Below are 24557 nucleotides of genomic sequence, written 5' to 3'. Positions count from 1 at the left end.
TCTAATTGAAAAGGCCTTAGATGATCATCTAAAGTAAAAAGAGCCAGTCTGGTCTAGTGGTTAAAGTGCTGGGCTAGAAACCAGGAGACTGTGAGTTCTAGTTCCACCTTAGGCATGAAAGCCACCTGGCCTTGGGCCAGTCAATGCCTGTCAGCCCAACTCACCTCACAGGGTTGTTGTTGTGGGGAAAATAGGAGGAGGAAGAAGTATTAGGTATGTTCGCCGCCTTGAGTTATTTATAAAAAAAAATATATAGTGTATAATGAGTACATGACAAGAGAAAAGGCAAATATATACACACAGTCCACACAATTATATACAAAACTGCTGCAGGGATACAGCAGTAGCCTCATAACTGGAAGTCCAGTTATAAAAATAAAAAAAGAGGATAAAATAAAATAAAATAAGTAGACAGAAGTGAGAGGAAATGTGGTCTGTCTTGAAGCAGAACTATGTATATCTTTGGGCTACAAGATTTGATTGAGTCAATTCAAACGTGATTTGAACAAAACTTTTGAATTAATAATTTTCTAAATTGGATTATTTGGATTCAGTCATCAAATTGAATTGGCTTCTTCTAAATCAATCAAACCATTTAATGGCATCAAAATGCACAGAGGTGTTTTTTTTTTCTTTTTGGAGACTCACATTGAATCAATGACTCAATCTAGATTACATGGACTGATTATTCCACTCAGATTTGATGCAGTGTACACATTCACAGCAAATCTATAATTTTGTTCATCACCTGATTTGCTGTCTTAGTTATTCTATCCTATTTTCACATCAAAAAATGTAAAATGATTTGAAGGAACATTTGCATATAGTTCATGTGCATTTATCCCATTATGTGCAGTTTTGTACACACTTTTCCCAGTGTACATATCTCTGTAAAACCTTTTACTTTTCACCCCGAGTATTTGTTCCACTTTAAGTTTTGGTTGTTGTTTGCTTCTTGGAGCAGGAAACTGGCAGCTAGTAACCTGTATTCATTCAAGAAAAGTCTACACAGTCCATGTTAAAAGCGAAACTTCCTCTTCCCTGGCCCCGAGTGACTCAGGCTTTGGGTTAAGATGAACATGTCGAACTGGGTCCACGCATGAGATGGCAATGCACCATCTCTGTCAGCAGTACTACAGTCCTTATGGATACTCTCGGTGGGTCCTTGCATAGACAGCTGGTACTACAAAACGTAGCTTGCCTTTCCAATTGCTTGTGATCCTCCAAGTGAGTTCTTCTCTCATGATTGGCCTGCTTTAATAACCCTCTTTTGACATGCTATTTTGTTTGCCCAACTGAAAGCAGGTGCCATTAAAATGTAAGCCTACAGAAATGAATAGAGACAAGGAGTTGCTTTATCTACCTGATTTATTGTCTTTGTGTGGAATTACATGACTCCCTATAAGGCTAGAGGATCTATCTTCATGTCCCTAGCATTCTTGTTTTACTGCCTGTCAGAGCAGGGCAAAAAAACAGTATGACATTCAGAAAGGCAGCATCGATTACACCCAGAAAACAGAGGCTGAAACTTCCCCATCATTGTTTGGCAGAATGTGTAGCATCCTAGGGAGAAGAGACTTTGAAAGAACATCCCTTTAAAATTTAAAATCAAACTAAGACATAAAACATTTGTTTCTACTGATTAAATTTTGAGCATATTCAATATCCAGCTGAGAATGTTTTTTTTAATCACATCAACCAAGCGACACTAAAATAAGAGCAACGGTGAATTACACTCTTCATCAGCCTGTGGTCTGGCATAGGATCATGTATATTCATTTATTCTACATATTTCCCCTGAAGGGAAGTGGAACGGCGACATGGGAAAAAGGCTTTCTTCAATATTACACGATTCAGCTTCTGGAGATAACCAGGAATTAAACAAAACCAAACCCCAAATGTCACTATCATTCTCTTTTGATATTAGGTCTTCCTGTTGATGGACAAGTCAAATATTATATAACAAATTGATATAAACATGTTTAGAACATGTTTATCTGGCAAAAGGAAAACTGAATATAGATTTGTAATGGAAAATATGACACTGACAATCAATTTAAGCATAAGCAATCCTGCACTGATTCTCTTTATTTTCCTCAAATCTGATCCTTCTGGTAAGTTGTTATTTCCACACTAGTGTCAGCCATAAGCTGAATGCCACCCATTACAAGTGCTTAATGTTTTGATATGAAGTGTTTGCAGAAGTTCTCCATAAATTCTGAAGAGAGAGCAAGGTATTATTCATTTGACAAGCTACAACAAGAGCCAGAGAGAGGATCCAGATGACTGCCAGCAAAGGAGGGAAAACTGAATGAAAAACAGATGGATATATTACAATTAATTTATTGATGCTGAATGTGGGAATAAAAATAAATAATTCTGCCATTGCTGTATATAAAAGCAGGCACTGTAGTAAATGATCTTATAAATGATGTGCACCAGCATGTAGGAACCTGATCACTTCCACTTGGAGAAAAATCCAAAGATCAGATTGCATGTACTGCATCCAGCCAAGTTCAGTCTAAGATTATACCATGGACATTTTATTGTATTTTGATGGATGAATAGTAAACCACCAGGAGTATTTTTTTATTGTGACGGGTATAAATCAAATCAAGAATCAAATCAAATCAAATCGACCAGCCTTTGTAGGATCCACAGGTCATACTCTGGAAAAACTCCATTGTTTCCTTGGAAAGGATCTAAAAGCAGTTTTTAAAAAAGCACAGTGCGATTTATTTATTTTAATCGTAGGTAATCTAGTAAGTTTTCATGGCTCAGGATGAACTTGAACCTGAACCAGTTCTGGTTCAACACTTCAACCACTATACCCCACTGAAAACTGAAAAATACAGTAAATTAAGTGGAGGCCTTTATCTAACTTCTCAAAGCAAACTGCGTGGTTCCCCCCAAACACCCACTATTTGAAACATAAAATTAAAGTACCAAACATAATTGATGGGTAAACTGAAACAATTCATGTGATAAATTAAATCCTTTTTAAAAAAAATAGCACAACCTCTTCAATTAAAATATTACAGAAAGCTGGCTTTCATTAGCTTTTGGTATGGCTGTATCTGCCTCAGTGTGGCTACTTGTCTTGCAGGCAACTGACTCGAGATCTGAATAGGTTAGTGCAGTTACAGATATTTTTGCAGCACTGAAATAAATTACTGGCGTGTATCATGCAAAATTAACCCCAATACAAGCCAATCATAAAGTAAAGTATGCAGAATAATTAATGTAAAGCAAAAAGCCTTACTGAATGGATCTAGGGTGTTCTGAAACCAACCCTTGGAATAGCACTAGATGACAGCCCACTGGATGATACCATACCATACAATATAATTAACGAAATAACAAGCACTACTAAGACCAGCTATCTGAAATGAATAAAGGTGGTGGTGGTTTTTTTTTTTAATCATCTATGACATGGATTCTTTGTCCACAACTGGAGTACCACCGCAGATATTTTTGTAACATTCAGCAGTGGTGCTCAAAGCATTTCTGGAATGGATGGAACAGCGTAGGAACTTTTCTAGGAAGATGGAATATCTTGTTTTAGATTTGAAAGAACTATCTCAATGTCAAAATATTTTGAATTCGAAGCACCTTGCATAGTCCTAATATATGCAGCCCTTTATGATAATGGTCATTTTGGTAGTAAATGGAAGGTAAGAAATGATGAGGCCCGCAATTTCAAAGGAAAACAATGAAACATCAAATGTCAGCATAAATCACAAATTTATTAATTCTTAAATATATCTGTCAGTTCTTTACCATTGTGGCAGGAGATATGTATTAATCTATATATCAATATATATATATATATATATAAATATATAGACACACACACATATATATGTACATATATATGTATATACATATATATGTGTGTACACACACAGAAAGACATATATATGTATACAACACAAATACCTACACACTGTGTCTCACAGTAAACTGCAGTGTATTAAAATGGCAAAGAATTAGATGAATAATTCAGGTGGAGTATAAAGAACTAACTCACACTGTATTTCTGACATCTCAGTGTGGAAGACAGATGATCTAGAATAATATGGCATTATAGCATGCTATGGTAAAAGAGTAAAAATATCCTATGCCATATTTCATAACATAAAAATACACTAATGCCACCTAAAGCTGCTTCACAAAAGAAGGAATTTATTAATAAAAAATTATGCATGAGGCCATTATCTTTTCACAGATCCCTCTAGCAGATTTATATGGCTTGAGACATTTACTGATGATTGTTCTAAATAATTCTGTGGGTTGAAAGTATGTAATAACTATCACCAGAGAAGCTTACATTTCTCTAACATAATGTTTACAACATCAAGGTATAAAGAATAAGATCCACTTTTGATTAATAATCAGTATAGAGAGATGAAAGTTATACAAATTGGGACTTTTCTTCCCCTCTGCTTTAAAAATTTTCAAGCTGTTATAAGTTGTAAATTTTTACTTACCAAAAAGAACATTATTTAAAATGTCATGCGCTATACACGTTACAGAAAATCGGTTGCCCTACTTAATGAAAGAAAAAGACTTTAACAAGAAAGAAAAGTACTAATACAATTTTAAAAAACTGAAATAGAAGGAGCAATGCTTTTGGAAATACAATTTCATATTTATACAAGAAAAGCAAACAAACATTATCCAAGTAATGTGTTTTAAACTGACAGTGAAGATATTTGCCTGCTTGTTTTGCAGGTATAAATGCAGCAATAGACATTTGAGGGACATTTGACATGTGGGAAAAGGGAGAAATTAATAAAGCTACAATTATTGTTTTATTTCATACTTTCAAGGCTGTCAATAAGCCATGAAAAAATGGATAAAATTGTTACTATTAAATTTGACAACATTATTAGAAAACAGGTGTTTCCTGGTAATAAATTGATACAAAGAAAATTTAGACATCTCCTGATACTAAGCTTTTAAGACCTAATTGTTCTAGATTGCTACACATCTTATTAGAATATCAGTTAAAAAAATCATCTACATCTTGCTTTAATAAATGTACTGTACATCCAAAAAATGATTAAAAAAAAGTTTTATTTTACCCATAAACTATATCACCAGAAACTATATTGAATCTGTTCACTGCTTGGCTTCTGAAAGCTACAAATGTTAATTCTTTTTTTTCCTAAAATGACACTAAATAAGCAATTAGAAAAGAAAGAAAACAATTTGCTGTTACATTTGCTGACCAAATGACCACCGTGACTGAACATTCTTGCTGAAGTCAAAGCTGCAAATTTTGCCTTTTTTCCAGTTTATACACAGTGAATCCAGCAAAGGCAACTTCTTAAGACCTCAAACCTATAGAAATGCTTTGGTCTAAGTCACTATGTCTGCCATATATCCTACATTAAAGATGATGTTAGTAGGAATTTCATTAATCCTTCTATGACGAAAGGGTTAGGCAACAACCTTTAAAAACAAATAACTCAGAAATTAATAAAAATTAAAACGAAGTTAATTCTTTTTAACCTTTGTTTTTATAGGGTGCACATGCAGATGATATTCATATTTTTGCATGAGATGTATAGTCTGAATATACTCTTGCATTTCAATTTTTCCCTTTACACTTTCTCCCTGTACCTCTATTTCTAATTGCCATGGAACATCTCCTTTAATGAAGTGTAAACAAAAGGTACCAATGGAATATACAACAAAATGATGCAATCATAAACGTATCACTTGAAGAAACTTCACAGCTTCATGCACTCAGAGAACATGCATGAAGAGGGCAACGGGATGGCTCAGAAGGAGCCAACCAAGTGCGGAGTGCGGAGGACACAACGTGGGCGGCGCTGACATTTAGCTAAAAGACAAAGAGAGAGAGAAAAAGGAAAAAAAAAAAGGAAGGAGGGAATGAAAGGAACATTAATTATTTTGTGCTAAATCTTGGAGTAATTTCCAAAGAAACTGAATTATTTTATTGTTCATTAAATCAAATTTCATAACTATTTTTTTAAATTCAAAAACACTTATATTCATTATTTTTTAAATTAAGAGAAAACTGATGTAAGTTTGTACAAGAGGATTATTTTTTTGTATCTTGCTGCTATGACAGAGTTCAGTAATAATCTACACCATATTCAGACATACAATTCAATTCTATTGGTTTTGGTGTGGTGTTTTCTATTATCAGCATTACAGAATTATAATCCCACCACTTCCTGACTATAATGGAGACTAGAAACATGTGAAAAGAGGCTAGGTCTTCCAGAATATTATTCATTAAGCAAGGAATGAACATGAAGGTCATCCAATAGAAGGCAGAACACACTGTACTATGATCAGGACACCCTAAGCTCAGATATAGCATGCTGAAATCACAGCATAACTTTGAGCCTCATCTGCTTGGTATTCTGATCCTCACAAAACTCCTTTCCTATTTCTGGTACTTTCTGGTAATATCAAGTGGAGGTTTGGTTTGAAGGGCTGTATGTTATGGTATGCTAAATCATTTAAATAGTCAGAAGCTATGGAACAGATGGATGCCACAGATTTTTATTCATTTGTTGACACAATAAGGAAGAATTTGTGGTTATTTCCACAGCCAAATTAATATCAGAAAATTCATCTGTAACAGCCTACTCAACTCAGTTCTGTTGTTGCATCTGTGACTAGTCATTGTAGCAAATTCCAAGAAACAATCTGTCACCTTTTCCAAAGCTGATTTGATAAATAATAGGAAAGATACAAAGTGGAAATTAGTATTGCAATCTTTTCTGCTTGGCTACATCCAATATGTCCCTAATTCTGTTAATTGCCACTGACTCAGTGTGATTTATTTTATGCAAAATTGTATTGACTATTTATCCATGCTATGAACAGATACCTGATTTTATTACAGTCTATTTATTTTAATTTTTTAATGTTGTGAGCTGCTTAGGACACAATCCTACTTAAAAATAATAGGCATATAAATGGTGATATAAATATGGGGCTTTATTTTATTTGCAATATTTTTATACTCCCCCAATTGATACAGATGCTGGGTGATGTAAAACAAATTCAAATTTCAGATTCCCAGAGATTGTTAGTGAGAGTGTGATTGGAATGGGCAGAGAAATGTGGAATGAGGAAAAATGTAGCACCTATAAAAGATAGTATGGATGAAATGATGCAACAAAGGTCTAAAGCTAGGTAGGCAGAAAAGTTGCAGTGAGGGGACACGAATCATTACTCACTTGATAGGTACTGTCGGTGATCCTGAACGGTGAAAGTGAACATTCTGCCATTTTCCATCACGGCGGTGCCAAACCCTTGTCTCTTCTGACTGCATTGTTTTTGGCATTCCACTTCCATCCATATACTGAGTCAGTCGGATATACGCAATGCAGGCAGCATCATCCCCTACCAGGTGGACATGGGGATTCAGGATAATGGTGTGGACTGGCTTGTTGCTCTTAGACAAAGCTATGGAGGGAAAGGCGTATTATAGAAATCTCTTAATGCACAAAACAGTTGTACTCCAGATCATCTGGGCATGTTTAAGATTAAATAAATAGAAATTATTAATTCTGAGGAATCACTGATAAACTCATCTAACATTCTATGGATTGTGTTCACAGAGTGTAAGCACCAATGAATATATCACACAACATTGTATGCTTATTGGGACAGGAGATCTTAATTACATAGTGGGGCTGGAGTTAAAAACATTAATCCTTAGGTGAGGATCAAAATTGGACCTGTGACATTTTTAAAAATATTTAAACTATTTTTCACCTGCTGCAGTCTATAGAAATGTTTATCACATGCCCTGAAAGGGGCTATTCCTGCGGTGGAGTATGCCATTACTGACCATGAGAAATATGCATCAAACCTTAAATTCCTTGGTTGGATGAGTCTACAGTTCCTGCCATCTTATTTATGATTTTGTTTTCCTGCTTCAGAGAGATTGATGTAGACTTAAAATTTATCAGAAAATAAAATACAATATTTATTTTCTAGGACACTTATGAACAGGTAACCTGATACCCACCAGGTTTCAACTTTAGGGCTCTAAAGTTTGAAATTCCAAACATCTGGTACCATTCTGAAACGTATTATTCCTGGGGTTTTCCCCTAAACACTGGAGATCTAGCAGTCAGAAGGAGCAAGGAGAACAATAAAACTGAGACAGCGGTTTCCAGTTTGCTTTTCACTGACAAAACCATAGGTTTTCCATTCTTTGTACAATGGGTTGTCTTCAAACATGAAACATGGAAGTTTGTTTTACAACACCTTTATGGAACCATTATTCGAATATCTTAAAGTGTTAAAATTATAATCTATGGCTTATACAAACTTATTTAAGGAACTTATTAATAAGTAATATATAAGATATTTAAGGAACACTGTGAAACCTCCACTCACTTTTTTGTTTTACAAGTAAAATAATTTGTGTTTCTCTTAGTAAACATGAAACCTGTGTTCCTTGTACCAGAATCTTCAAGAGGAGTCAGATCCTTCAGAATGAAAAGAACAAAAAGCCCTAATAAGATACTGATGCAGCTCTACCATTTTAAAACTTAACTGCTTAGATTTGGTGCTAAGGAAGAAAAATAGAGTTTTTGAAAAAATGTGGCTAGGAATTTCTCCTGAAGTTAGGCCTATGCTGAGAGACTACAGATACAAAATGTACAGATATATGTTAGCATTAAATGATTTGGTTTACAAATGGCTTCAGAATGCTGATATGTAACATTTCACTTTGCATTTACCACGGACAGTAATATTTTAATTTTTTATAAAAGCAAACCAAAATGTAATCTTTGCTAATACTATCTGGACATATTAAATTATCATAATGGCTTGTTCATTTACATTACAATTCGATCATCTGAGTATAGACGCTTATTGAGTAGCATGTGCTAGTCACCATAATCGTATTTATGCACACCAAGTAGCCTCCAGTCTTTTACCTTTAGATTTGACTTTGTCTCCCTATGTGAAGAACTCTGCATTAGATTCGGTCAAATTTCATTCTGTTCTCAGTCCTATCATACCCATTTTCAATTTTCTTTCCACAGACAGACCATTCTCTGAAATAATTAGAAATGCAGTCTTTTCTTGTTTTAAGTAAAATAATTTTTTCCTCAACCAGCAATTTCCACACACCATAAAAACTTTTTGAGAGTAGAAAGGTCTCTGAGAGCCCATGCTTCTAATTCTGCCCTGAACCCATCAAAAGAAAAAGCTATATTCCTTCTGCTGATGTAGTCATCCTTCAAGCGATGCTACCTGCGACTATCCAGCTGGTTGGGGGAGCTAATTGTGGCTCTTGATCAAAGGAATCTTGCCTACCCAATATAAGTAATGCCTTAAATTATTTGAATTTGCTGGCTTTAAAGAAGGGTTGGACCAATTCATGGAAGTCATGGGGATCAATGGCTATTAGCTGTGATGGCAGTGTGACCACTTCTGAAGGCCATCTGCTAGGAGACTTGTGGTCTTCCTTCTGCAGTTGGTTGGCCACTGAGAGAATACTGCTGGACTAGATGGAGCAGGGGTCTGATCCTGATCCAGCTGAGAATTTCTTATGTTGCTGTGAGTTGTACTTTGTGATAGTAATCTAAAATATTTGGCCTGAAAGACATAAATATCACGTAATAACGTACCATTTTCAAAGTAAAACCGGTGGAAGTCCATCCCCTCTACAAGATTTCCCAAGGCTTCAGGCTCAAATGAGGTAAGACCAGGATCACAGATTTTCCTATAGAAGAAGGGGAAAAAAAATCTCCCTGTACACATTATGCTGCAAGAATAAGAAATCATGTACAGGCTGAATCTGATGAGCCTACATTCCATATCCAGTCTGCAGGACATCTTATGAGGGCTCAGTTCCTTCCTGAAATCCTGCATCTCTTATGATCCCCTTGTTGGAGAACCACAGGCACTAGTTGTGCCTTGAAACAGAGCTGTCCTGCTGCTTTTCCCACCCCTTCTTTCACACAGAAACAAAAAGGCACACTACAGGTAAAGCCAGCTCTGGTATTGCTGATACCTGAAGGTGTTCTCACGTGGGAATGCCTTCAGGTGGCTGTTCCATCTCCCATCAATGCATGTATTTTTGAAACATGAAACACTTAGGCAGCTGCTAGATGAAAATGTTTTCAAGTGCCTTCTGATGAACTTTTTACCCACCCTCTCTTTTCCCTTTAGTACTAATTCTTGATGATGTAAAGAAGCTGAGATAAATCCTACACAGATCATATCTCAATGTCTAATTTTTGGAAATAGATTAAACAAACAAACATATGAAAGTTGTTTATGCTGAACTGTGTAATACCATCTAACCCAATCCTGGTTGTGTGATTTCCTACCATTCTGAGGCAGGAAACATATGGAAACTTAACACAGTTAGAAGAAAGCAGGAATTTAACCTGTCCCCTGAAACCAGAAAATCCAATCTCTGCCCTCAACTGTGATACAAACCTGAATCATAAGCTGGCCTATCATACCCCTCAGTACCCTTTGACCACTAAAAGGTCCCCCACCTCCAATTTGAGGAATTCTTCCTTCTTCTCAATATGATCAAGAGGACTGCACCCATGTTCCGGTTATAATAACCAGTTGCTGAATATAGTCTAACATTAGTACTGATATCCAAGTGAGTGAAAGGTGGGTAGGGAGTGGAAAGCAACTTACGTGTAGGCTTCAAAATCCCCATTATTGATAGCTTCTATGAGCTGCTCAGTAACCTTGATGATCTCTTGTTTACGAGCTGGAGACAAGAAACATGAGTAAAATGACACAAGATTAAATGGAACAAATGAAAGCCAGTGGAACAAAAGACTGTATGAATGACAGTCTAAACCACTGAGTTCTCTCTCTCTGATCAATTATGATTGCCATGCATTCAAACAGCCTCTGCAGTCCCTTCATCCTTTGCTGTTAACACAGCCAAGAGTTGAGTTGCTGCCAATTTTGTGCAATGGACCTCTACACATATTTCTATTTGGATGAATAGGAAGCAGTGGTTGGAGATCTATGGTTTATCCGTTTTCCTGCCCCCAGTGAACTTTTGTAGCTTCAAAATCATTCAGAGAGGATTGTAAAAGGAAGCATGGGCATAATAGGAATAATCCTTTGTGGAGTCCCATGAATTTGACAGAATACTCCTCTGACACTCCCTGCAGGTTGTCTTTATTCTCCTTGTATTTTCAAAGGTGGGGATTTGTGCCATCTTTTGAAACCTAGCCATCTCAAAATACCCACCTCTCTTATCTCTTTCCATTTCTTGGGTTCCACAATATTGCCTCTTGTTTACTCTTATGCATTTTAACATAAGCATAGTTCAGAGATCAGCACTGTAGTATCCAGGGGCATCAAGTCATCTCTGACATCCTTAATGACATCAGTCGGACCTCCAAATTTAAAAACTGAAATCTTTTGAAACTGTGAAATCTTGTGAAATTCAAGTTTTTATTTGAACACAAATCTCTTGAGCCTCTGGCAGCTTTGGACATTTTTAGAACTTATTTCATTTTTTGCTTCTCCCAATTGTGTAATGGCACTCCATGTGTGAAAAGGCTGCTGGCACCTGGCTTAGTTCTTAGATAGCATTTGTGCTTGCTTTTGCTCTAAATCTGCCATTTACTAATCTGTTGTTGTCCAGTCATTTCAGACTCCAAACTTTGTATGCCATGGCCAGAACTGCTCTCACTATGCTAGGTGGAGTTATTGGAGTTGCTGGCTGAAAAACCTTTGCATTTTAATTTTTTTGTGCACACTTTATTTAATGATAAACACATTGCTGCTCTAAGTGAATATAAGCCATGATATCCATCCATCCACCCATCCAATAAAAACACTGAGCAGAGCAAGACTGCTTGAATACTTTGCCAAAACTTAATCTTTGCCCTCTTCTATGGGACCTCTTAACTACAGCAATCTTTTGCATTTTTAAATTTAAATTGGAACAATGTTGGTTGGTAATCATTCAGATAGATGAGAGCTGACTGCAGGTACATTAGTTTTGGCTGCTGATGCCATACAAACTATAGCATCTTCTCCAGAGCAGGAGAAAGCACCACTATTCCCCTTTGCAATTTCTAAGAAGTTTTGCTACACAAGGATAGTTTTCTCCCTCCCAAGAGAAGGTGCATTTTCCTCAAATGTAATTTGATACTTTCCACTCCTCCTCAGTTTTCAGATGATTTTTCCCCCTCTATCCTGCAAAACTGTTCAGGAAGAAAAGGCAAGCAGGCAGGCAAACTTATAGATCTCATTCAATATATTTTGGAACAAGCAAAGGAAGATAGATCAATGTTTTGATGAAAGCACTTAGCTCTGTCAAGAAAATATATGTATTTTTAAAATCTTCCTAATTACAATCTCTAACATGGAGAGCAACAATCATCAGAATCTCAGAAAAGTAGGAGCCAAACAATATCTATTACTAAAAACAATAAAAATCACTCATAGGGTAAAAATACATGGGATGCATTTGCTATTGCTGAAATTACTTGCACAAAAGATCCTGAATGGAAGAGATTTTGGAAGATCTAGGACATTAACAGGAGCTGAGGAATATCCATGATGCAAGACCTGCCACATTTTAAATTTGAGGATGCATACTTATAGGAAAAGCAGAAAAGATGGTATAATGATTTCTGAGCAAATACATATTTTCAACTTGGGATACAATGTGATTCTTTGCAAGTTTGTGAGCTGCAGAATATTTTACACAAAATATATGAAATAATATGCCACGAATCTACAGGATAAACACATTTCCATAGAATAAAATGCATCATTCACTTATTTATTTGTAATTTTTCTACCCTACAGCAATCAAACAACACTTGATGGCTTTTATATGAACAAAAGTAAAATATCCAGTGAAGTTAAAACCAATCAAAACAGTCACAGTATTCAGAGTAATAACCACATTAACCCCCACATGGAAACAAAATGACACAAATGACACACACACACACATAAACAAGAAACAGAAAGTGTAATATTCAGATTTTGGACCACTGTGGATGTTAAAAGCTAATGACCCCATGGAAGTGTGTCTCCTTCTACATCAACCTGTTTAAGCATTCAGACCATTAGAGAAATCTTTTCTGTTCTTTCTGAAAGAGAAGTTAATTTATCCATAAAAGAGAGCGCTTTCTGTGACACGTTCCCAACTCTAGAATACCTTTTTCCCCCACAAAAGTCCACCTAGAGTCAACAATCTTCTCAGCAGCATCTTAAAAATACTTATTATGTAGCCATTTAGAATATTTTATTGCAGAAATAGAGAAAGAGATATGAGAGCCAGTTTGGTTCAGTGGTTAAGGCAACTGGCTAGAAACCAGGAGACGGTGAGTTCTAGTCCCACCTTAGGCACAAAGCCAGCTTGGGTGACCTTGGGCCAGTCACTCACTCTTAGAGCTAGAAAGGAGGCAACGGCAACCCATTTCTGAAATCTTGCCAAGAAAACTACAGGGACTAGTCCAGGCAGTTGCTGAGAAACAGACACAATTGAACGGATTTAAAAAATAAAAAATGGCAGAAATACACTTGGTGGCATAGTACATAGATATTTAAATAAAATAACCAGAGGCTTTAAAAAAAAAGAATGTGTATATTTAATCATTAATAACTAAGATTGAAAAACAAAAACTATCTCAAGGGCACAAAAATCCATTAAACCACAAGCAATTTTCAAACTTACAAAGTATCAACTGCAACCCGGCTGGATAAGTAGAGCTGACCAAGACGTTAAGCTTCTTTTATTCTCAGTCAATATATAGAAGAATTCTGATTCCAAAACAATTTTATTTTCTACTTCTAAGCATGAAATGCAGTAAAGTAAGTGGGAAGAAGTTCTCTTCATCATCCAAATAGAAAAAATGTCTTATGAGTATTGTGAAGAATTAAAACTTGAAAGAAAATACAAGCAAGCGTTACCTGCTCATTATTCATACTGAATGACTTTACAGACAGCTACATAGAGATTTCCTGCAAGAAATACTAGAAAATAACAAAAAATGATGATTAAAAAAAAAACTGGGTCAGAGAAAAATCCCCAAGCATGAGAAAACTTAGGTATTATAGCTGTCCAATCCAAACAGAAGGCCATGGTAAGGCAATGCAAAATGTGCCATGTGTTGGGTATTTTTTAAACTTTATTGGTCTCTTCTAGTTGAAAGGTATTTTCTCAACGTTTAAATGTAAAGCTCTAAATTGAAACAATCCAGTCTCTCGTTATCCCTTTCTAATCTTGAATCCAACTGCTTTTCTTACTTCTGCCGATAATACCACTGATCTTTGATGTTGCTCAGATTCACGAGGTTTTATTTCCATTATGACATCACAAATTTTCTTGGTAATGCCAAACTGTACCTTAGCTTATTAAGTAAGCTGCATCCTTTTGGGAATTTGTCTCAATGTATCTGTACCCTTTATATTTGTACAGAAAGTGTTAATGACATTGTCAAGTCATCCCCCCCTACCCACTTCTGAAGACTTGTGTCAGAGTTACACTTAAGGTTGTAGTTCCCAGACTGTAAACTGCAATGCCCCAGGGCACTGTAGTGAACTCACAGGGCACCATGGGAGATTTTAACTTTTTGAGGGAAACACAATATTCGACATCTGTCAGACACCACATGAACAACAAATTTGAGGTAGTTCAGTTTTGGCATAGGAGCATTGTGAAAATTACTGAGTCACAAAGAGCACCGTGAACCGAGAGTTTGGGAACTTCTGACTTAAGGTATGGTACAAACCATAGACCAGGAGGCTGAGTATTCTCTTGTATTTGCAAAACGTAGGTTCATTATGCAAACTACACGCTCCTAGTGTATTAAGCCTATTATATACTATTTTACCTATCTGTACTTAATACTACCATATATACTCGCAGAAAGCCCATCTGCAGATAAACTGACCCTCGACTTTTCAACCAAAGTATCATGAAAAATGTGCCACTCGCCGACTAACCGACCCTCAAAATTTTCATGTTTTAATTTTCACAATTGGTTTATCCGTAAATGGTGCATTTTTCATGGTATTTTGGTTAAAAAAATGGAGTGCAGATGGGCTTTCTGCAAGTATATATGGTATATATGAGTATTTTTTAAAAAACTGAGGGAAAAACCTACTGCATATAATCATGGATAAGCCCATCCGCGCATAAGTTGAACCCCATGCTTTTGGTGTATTTTGGCACCTAAGACTCTCGGCTTATCCACAAGTATATATAATGAGCAACAAGGATATCATTTACAGTACTCAACAAGGTTACATATTTCCTTTTTTCACTTTCTTAACTGCCACAGCATAGTTCTTTCTCTAGTTCTCTCCTTTAAGGACTGAGAATCCTATTCCTTGCATCCATGCATTTTCCCACTTCCTAGCTCCCATACTTCAGTAGGTCCTGCTGCAGTTTGAGGTTGCCTGATAATTGCTACCTTTTTCTGAATTGCTTCTTAGTTCTTATCAGGTTTATTGAGGTGGGGGTGGGTGGGAAATAATTACCAGCTGCTGGCTGGCTGTAGCTGGCCTACATCTTAGAATGCTTGTGTGGCTGTTAGGCTCTGCTACTTCTCACTTTACCTGTGTCAGTGTCTCACTGCTCACTCCACCATATGTTTACATTCAGTTTCACCTCCTTCATGCATGACTTGCTTTTCCAGTTCTCCAAGTCAACTCCCTTTCTCTTTTTCATCGACACCCACCCTGTGTGACTTTGAAGTTTTTCTTTTTATTTCTCTGCAGTACAAATGTGATCCTCTACTTTCTTAAAGTCCCAAGGGACACAAAACCGTAAGAAAGGAAAACTCACTTTGGCAGCTTCAAGTTTTTTCTTCCACAAGCCTGCTTCAGCATAGGTTTCAGACTCATTGATTCCAATGGGAGCAATTCGTTTCCTAATTTCAGATGAAGTCTAAATTCCCTTGTTCTATCCAGTGTGTACAACTAATTCAGTTGTACAGCGGTAGGAATGATCTGCCTATATCTATATGCATATGGTGGTAACTAATGATGACAGAGGAGCATTCTTGTCAGTCAACACAAATGAACCAGAGACTTCAACTTGTATCAGAAATGAGAACAAAACGAAGCCCTCAGTAAATGAGTTTACTATAATATTCAGCGAGGACTCAAAGAGAATATTCCTAGCAATTTGCTCACTGGATCTTACAAATAATTTTCAAGAATTTCAAGCTCAATTATCTCTTGATGCTTATAGCCATATGACCCTGGAGATAGTCTTCTAAAATGATGAGGATGGACTGTATTGGGGAGTGGTATGTTTTAATTCAAGACATAAAAGAGTCTCCATATGCATATGCATCTGAAGAGAAACCACAGTATGCAGGCATATATGAGCCTGAGGATGCAGGGTAAATTTACTACAGCATAAGCTCTTTCTTCTCATATATGGACTCCATGAGAGTTGCAATCTAGGCCATCTATCTGCAACGTAACATCTCTAAATGTGCTGGATAATTGTTTCCATAAAGTAACTTTGGACAGTTGTAGGTGGATATGATAGGCTATTTTCATACCACATATTTGGTTGAAAGTTGACTTCATGTTAATTGCACTAAGGCTATAATTTGATTACTTGTAAAACAGTGTATGAATTTCACACAGAAAAAACAAGTGAGAAATATTTCACTTTGAAAAATAGATTATTCTGACATTGCATACTACAAAAGGAAGGCAGGGACACTTTTTAACACATGTGAACAATTTTATGTTGTTCTTAAACAGTATAAACAGTCCTCTGTACAGTGATCTGGCTTTCAAATTTGTGGAGCTTCAAGCAATTCATTCAGTAATGATCTGGCAAGAGTATTAAGATAGCTGATTCTTTCTTCAATTTCCTAAGAAGCAAAGATCCTCCTGAGATTCAATGCACGCTTAGTGAAAATTCGAACACTTCATTCCCTAAAATGAAAACCAATAAAGTTACTGTATATCTTCTATCCAAATATACTAATGGATATGGGTATCTCTTCAACTGTAACAGTTTAGTCATGTTAGAATATATGGCAGCTTGCCTCAGGTAGATAAATAATTACTGTTTCCCAAATATGTAAATCCTATTTCTGCATTTGGTGTGAATATTGGTTACAGATATGGGATCACAGTTGTGGAAAAAGGGAGACTTTTTATTAAGTATCAACTTCAGAACAGTCTGATCAACATACCCTAGGCCAAGTGCAACAGCCAAGACTAGATGTCTTGACTTTGGAGAAGCCAAAGATATCAAGACAGTCTACTCCCTCATGTTCTAGACCAGCCTTTCTCAACCTTTTGACCCTGGAGGAACCTTTGAAATATTTTTCAGGCCTCAGGGCCTGCACATTCAGGTATAGGCCAGAAATTACAAAATTATTATATTCGTTTCATGTGTAGGCCTGTATATATGCATGAACAGTGTTCTTAAACTAAAAATAAAGAATGAAACTTACCTCTTTAATGTAAAGTTGCCTGGATTTGAAACAATTTTTTAAATAAATCATGATCTCCCAGGGAACTCCTAGTGACCTCTTGTGGAACCTTATGGTTCCATGGAACCCTGGTTGAGAAACCCTATTCTAGACTCAGTGAATAGCAATAAAATTGCTAACTGGCAGTGCAAAAACAATTTTTTACCACTGTCTTTAAAATACTGATACTGAGTGAGAGATTGTAGTATGTGGATTTCTGGGAATGCTTATAGTCTGGGATCAACCAGTCATTTTTAAATACTTTTTAACTGATTAATATTGATAATTTAAAAAAAAATCTTTTCTTTTGCAACTTCATGTCCAAAACTTTAATACACTAAGGATGGGTGTGTTCTAAAACAGAAAAAAGAGAATATGTTCCTGAAAAAATAAACTCAGCTCAAGCCCCGCATTGCAGCTCTTCTGCTCTCTTTCTTTTCTGCCATTTCCCTCCATCTTACCAACAAAGAATTCCTTACTCTGAGAAAAACACAGTGGAAAGTAAGAAGGTGGGAAAGGACATCCTGTGAGTTATTCCTTTCTAGAAATCTTGGGGCTTGCAGCCCCAATGGAAAAAGATGCACCACGAGGGATTCAAAGTCATAGAGAGACTCGAATCATTCCTTTTCTTTCTTTCCCAGTACAATATAAGACTTTCCTTTTTGTGGGGAAGAGAGAAATCAAGAAGTTAATGGGAGGATTAAGAAGTTTAATTAAGATTTAAAACAGAGATTGGAATTCTGTTGTCTACCCAATGTATCCACAGTCATAAAAGCTCACTGAGTGACTCTGGATCTCTTGCTATCTCTTAGCCTGAACCAATTCACAGGGTACTTTTCGTGTGGAACCGTGGAGGAAGGGATTTTATGTATGGCACCTTGAGCTCTTCGAGGAAAGCTAGGCTATAAATCTAATAAATAAATAATCCTACATTTGAACCTCTTGCAATATTTTTTTTTCTTATCCCTGGGAAGTGTGGCACACCTCAGTTATTTCCAGATAAGCAAGACACAGACCTGCTTTCCTGGGGGAGGTTTCACTCTCCCTCTGTGTCCAAGGTTTGGTTATGGATGCTGTGTAGAGCAGTTATGCTCTTCATTACCCCCATCCTTTTCAGAGATGTTTTCGGAATCAACAACACCATCTAGAAAAGAAAAGGGCTGCAATATCTATCTAATAGAAAACAGTCACATATTAATGTTTTCTATACACTGTAGGAATGAGATGCTTTCGGTTTGCAAAGCTAGGGAATGCTATGTAACTTTCTTGAACACATTTATTTATATTTCAAATTTAGTCATCACCCATCTCACTCAAAAAGAATATTAATTTAATTTTATCACAAGATACAAGGTCATTATACCGTGTCTGTTTATAACATTCTGGTCCAGCTATAATTAATATAAATTAGTAAATGGACCTCTAAATAAAGAATATGGATTTCATTCATTAAGCACTTGCTATGTATATAAATTGGTATCGACACACTCTCATTTAGAATGCTTAACATTTTCCTGCCCGCAAAAATTTCTGAGGTTGTAGCAGAGATTAACATTCAACACAGAACCTCTATTATGCTTCATAATGCATTAAACTATGAAAACTAATGCATTTTCCCCACTCACTTACCAAGTTTTGTTTTAATTCTGGGCTGCAGGCTTTATTGTTTGCAGGCTTATGGCCATCTTTATCCAACTATTTGTGCTTTCATTTTTTATTTTTGACATATATTCATATGGTGGGAGAGTTCTCTTTGTGGACTGCTTTAGGTCAGCACGCAAGTGGGATGCGTCTCCTGAATTAAAGATTACTTTGTGAAAATAGTCAGGGGTACAGAGAACTTCCAGGTAGTCTCTTAAAAGGGGACACTCATCAATCTCAAAATACCCTGTTTGAATGAAGTATCTGCACTCATACTACTAATACAAAATAACCATGTATATGGACATATATTTAGCATCTACACTGGTTTACATTAGGCCTGTCAGAACACTTTTTTGTCCAGGCCACTCCAAAATGGATGGAAGCCATGTATTTGTGCTCTACCAAGGTTTGTGTTTATTTTGATGGAATTTGGGCAGGAGAACTTTTCTGCAGATATGCAAAGTGAGGGTTCATAGATTTCATGCAGGTTCTCTATTTAAAAGAAAATATGTTTTATTTAAATATAAGAGCATGTATACCAAATTATGTTTTTAAAAAGTGCTTATTACCGTTTGGTTGTAGCATAACTACTGAATGTTCCAATTTTACAGCATAGTCACCTGTCATTAAGATCTTACTTTTTGGGATTTTCACCTAAGGAACTCTCTTATTTTTCATATCCATCTATAAATTCTAATTCTTTGCAGCCATCACACGATTCTAAAATCTGAACAAAAATACACGATGCCAAGGCTACTGTAGGTCTGCAAAATACCTAACCTGATTCAGATAACATGAAGGGCAGTTCAGTTAAGCTGTCTATCAAAGCATTCATGTACAATCAACTAATATGGGGGTGACTTTTTTTTAGGTTTCAGTAATGGAAACCAATGAGCAAACTAGTCTAACAATAACAAAAAAAATTCCTAATGACTAAATACAAATATTTATGTAAATTTAAGCATTTTAAATATTGTTGTTATACCATACATACTGGGCAATTGTATATTCATGGCTTAATCCAATTTCTTCCTCTTGTCAGACAACCAGGGCAAGGAGGTTTTTTTCAGCATGTTCATCCAACTACAACCCCCAGAATGTTTTCCGGGGGAAAAGTAATGATATATATAATGTAGCTGACTGAGCATGGTGGCAGAGTGAAGGTGCTGCATGAGGATCTGGTAGCCTCAGGTTCAACTCCACCTTCAGCCTTGCTATTTCATTGGGCCAGTCAATATCCCAACCTACAAGTTTGTAGTTGTATGAAAAAATGGAGGAAAAAATGTTATATATTCTGCCTTGGGCTTCCAGATGAAAGACAAAAAAAAAAATCTAACAAATAAATGAGTAAAATACCTGATTATTCCAACCCACTAAATTTCTTAACTACATGGCAATATGATTTAATAACAAATGCTTATTGCTTGGGTTTTGTTGTAAACAAATAACAGGCTGTGAATGATAGAAACAAATTCATCATCCCAAGCAGTTCAAAGACTAGATGGTCTCCTCTTCTCTTCACTCACTTCTCTTTATTCCTGAAATGCTTATCAAGATTAGTTTTTTTCAAGAAATAGGCACAGAAATCTCAAGCTTCAGCTAACACTACGTATAGCACATGAAATACCAAGTAAGATGCTTAAAACAAATCAAATCAAATCAAATCAAAACATGAATGCTTGCATAATATATATGATCAAACAGTGGCTTACAATTTCTGCCCAATGGCCTGATAACCAATTTTTTTTTTCTGGAAGCTCAAGTAACTGTAAGCATGATAAAAGCATGGGAATGCTCCAATTCATCCAATGGGATTTACCCAGGAGAACGTCCCTTGATTGGTACTAGCTTTTATTCAGTAGGCTCAGTAAGAGAGGACAAAATCATATATGCAACTATGTCAGCCAAACCCCCCCCCCTCCTCTTTAACTCTCTACTCCTTAACTATCTACTGATATATGTACATATACAACACCAGATTACAAGAAAAAAGTTTCATGGTTTACTATCAACATAATAAAATTTAAATTCAATTAACTTTGCAGGGAAAAATTATTTCTTTAGGTTTCCTCTTTCACATACTGTATTAGTCCCAGTCCATTATGAAATCACAGAAATAAGAAAAAAATATATTCACCATCATCATCAGAGAAGCACCAAGCCTTCAAATTATAGTAAGTGCCTATTTTCACTCCACCTCTATAAACTATTTTTAAATGACTACTATCTTAATTACAACTGGGAATGGGAAGAAATTAAATGAACTGTTTGCATCTCTCAATTTATACAAAAGAGAGGAAGGAGTGGACTGAGAGGGCCCAGATTCATGCAATATTCTGTGAATTTGTCAATTTCTTGGATTGTGCTACTGAATTGATGAAAAGAAACACAACAATTGAACAAAGATGATGCTATAGAAGTATAATGAGAATTGTCAGGAGATACTGATAGTAGGAGTAGCTACCAGGATCCCAAAATATGTTGATCAGTAAAATGAAACAGTAAGGGGAGCAGAGGAATGGTGAATAGAACAGGACATCTACATGTGACTCTCCTTTTTGAGAAATGTATTGGGGGTTGGCATGGAGATATAAGGAAAACAAAGGAGGGCCAGGAAAAAAAACACCCAAAGTAATAATTTACACACAACAACTGAAAATAGATCATTGCAACACAAATAAGAACTCTAATAAAAAAAGAAATGGATATATCACAGTTGGTCTCTATTTACATAGCAGAAGAGATAGAAGATATTTTTAAATTCCCATAATGATATACATATATTACAAAGATAAATAATTATCACAAGAACCAAGTTCAGTATACATTGTCTGTTTATAACATTCTTGTCCAGCTATAATTAACATAAATTAGTATATGAACCTCTAAATAAGGAATATGGATTTCATTCATTAAGCACTTGCTAAGCATATAAATACAATTAATAAACCAAGGGAGTCTACCTATATACTGTATGTATTCTAATGAGGCAACCTCAGATTATGAATTTTAAGAACTACAAGTTTTAGTAATAATTCCCAGTTTAATTTTCAAAGATGCATAAACTCTGCATACTTGGAGAAAGGCCATGCAAAAATTAGAATATATTGCCTTTAGATTGCTGGTGAAGAATTGCTGGTGAAGAATTTGCCTTCCTAAGAATCCCAGTCTAAGTAGGACTTCTTTGTGATGCTAATTATGTAAAACTCAAGTAATTGGGCAAACAACTTTTCTGAGATTGATTATCCACAGTTAATAACTTGATCTAGTGGTTTCCATATATATGAAGTCTAATATGCTCGAGTTTACTATGATGAAGGGGAAAGAGAGATTTGATAAAAGTGCATTAAAGTATCTTGTGTAAGAATAAGAGAACCCAAATCTGCTGCAGCTAATCCAGTTCTTTACTATTAAATTTTGTCCCAAACTATTATTTTATATTGTTTTCTCTTACAAATTTCTGACTATAATGATGAATTCCACTACATCATATTGAGAGTCTTACCATAAAAATATAAATTAGTCTTATCAAACAAATTTTAAAAGCATCTAATCCTAAAACCAGGACTCACAGAACAAATAACTGGTGCAATAGTATCCACCAAAACTTATTTTATGTTATACAATCTTTTTATACTTAGGAAGATGCTGAAAGGCTCCCAATATTTTACATTTTTATTCTGCCTAATTTCCAACACACATTTAACTAAAGATAGCCAAAGCATTAATATTTCCAACTTGCCCTTTATCTGTCAACCAGCACTGTTGAAAAAAATCTTGTACTGAAACTACTCATTATAAAAAGCGGTTAGGTACAGTACCCTTAGCATTTAGGCATTTTTTAAAATGAAAATCAACCTTTGAGGTTGTTATAAATATGGGAAAGCCTTCTTTTCTTTTCCTACAGTATTTACAAGAGAGTGCTCTATCTGGAAAAATCTGCTTTTGAACTTATATGGCAAAGTCATCTTCAGCCATTTAACTTTTGATGGATCATTCCCCAAGAACTGATCTAAGGAACTGATGCCTATCTAAAAGTTGTTAGGTTATTATTTCCATCATTCCCTGATGGGAGGTGATCAAAGATGTATGCTAATAATATCCAAATGGCCACTGTCCCCTACTCATGCCTTAGGAAGCATGCTATCATAATAAAAAGAACTAGTTAAAATTTTAAAAAAATATCCAGAAAGCAAGAAACACTAGCACCTAAATAGATTCTATTCGTAAAAATACTCCGTATTTTTTCTTCCTGGCCTTTTCCATATTTCTATTTCTATATCTGTATCTATATCAGTACCTATGCATATACCTTTATCTGATAGTCCTTGCTTACTGCCTGCCTTTTTTAGCGACTGTTCAAAGTTATGATGTTTGGGGGAAAAAAAAGCTTTGTGCCCAATCCTTGTGCTTATGGCCATTGCAGTGTCCCATGATCACCATCTGGGCACTTCGCAACTGGCATGCATTTATGACCGTTGCATTGTCTCACAGTCACTTGATCACCATTTCGAAGCTTCACAACGGACTTCCAACAAGCAGAATTAATGAAAGTGGAAGTGAAATTGCAAGCTGCAGTCATGTGATGCCTCGCTTAATGACCCATAGTGATTCACTTAACGACAGAAGTGGAAGTAACATTGTAGGTCTGGCACAATCATGTGATTTTTCACTTAGCAACCACAGAACTTAACAACAGAGTTGCTGGTCCCAATTGTGGTCAGTAAGCAAAGACTCCCTGTCTCTATCCCTATCCCTACCTCAACTGAAAAGTCATGGTGTGAAATGGAAAAGAATGGACAAGTCATACATCTAACCATAACTACAACATTAATTTATAAATAATATATTCTATTTATTTGGTTTTACTCTTCCTTTAGCAGATGTACAGCCCAAACAGTGGGCTTCATCCTTACATGAAGGCAGGTCACATGACCAGTGATCAGATTTTATCTGAGATTTTATTATATAATTCAAGCTTTTCAGAGACAAAACATTACATTGTTGAAATGCATTGAATGCATACGGACGTACTCAGTTGGTAAGAGAAGAAGGCATGGGAACACTTCTACAAATACTGTATATGGTAAAGAAATTACTGTTTAAATAAGAAACAATCTTACTTCTTTGACAGTGTATCAACCTAATAGCTTATGAAACCAAGAAACTGGGAAAAAATATATTCCTAGAAATCTGAGGAAATAGCACAACTATTTTATGGTGTCCGCATTACATATGCTGATTTACATATGTTGTTCAAGTTCAGGGTTGGTGGACAATACTTAAGACAGCATAAACAACATACAGCTTCTGGGAAAAGGAGTTACTAAAGTTCTAAAGCAGACTAACTTCTGGATGTGATTTTAAGTGCCATTATGTAGAACAGCCCTTCTCAACTTTTTGAGCCTGGAGGAACCTTGAAATATTTTTCAGGCCTTGGGGAATCCC

The 24557-nt window shown here is 35.9% G+C and overlaps 1 protein-coding gene across 9 annotated transcripts in view; it reads right to left on the bottom strand.

Annotated features, from left to right (window-relative positions):
• Positions 1–3727: 3727 nt before the first annotated feature.
• The window catches only part of CAMK2D (calcium/calmodulin dependent protein kinase II delta), a 136226-nt gene continuing 115396 nt past the window's right edge, over positions 3728–24557 (bottom strand). For 4 of the 9 annotated variants that reach the window (XM_063310624.1, XM_063310625.1, XM_063310626.1 and 1 more), the window contains 3 exons: positions 10672–10747; positions 9642–9736; positions 7223–7455 (listed from right to left, as the gene is read on the bottom strand). In XM_063310624.1, coding sequence (XP_063166694.1) covers positions 7223–7455; positions 9642–9736; positions 10672–10747 — 404 coding nt within the window. Of the gene's footprint in view, positions 5852–6277; positions 6709–7222; positions 7456–9641; positions 9737–10671; positions 10748–24557 lie in introns of those variants that run through there. The other 5 variants (XM_063310618.1, XM_063310622.1, XM_063310619.1 and 2 more) reach the window with 3 other exon arrangements.

This window comes from Candoia aspera, chromosome 8 (assembly GCF_035149785.1).
Source record: "Candoia aspera isolate rCanAsp1 chromosome 8, rCanAsp1.hap2, whole genome shotgun sequence".
Classification (NCBI taxonomy): Eukaryota; Metazoa; Chordata; class Lepidosauria; order Squamata; family Boidae; genus Candoia; species Candoia aspera.
This window is presented reverse-complemented; position numbering and strand designations above follow the sequence as displayed.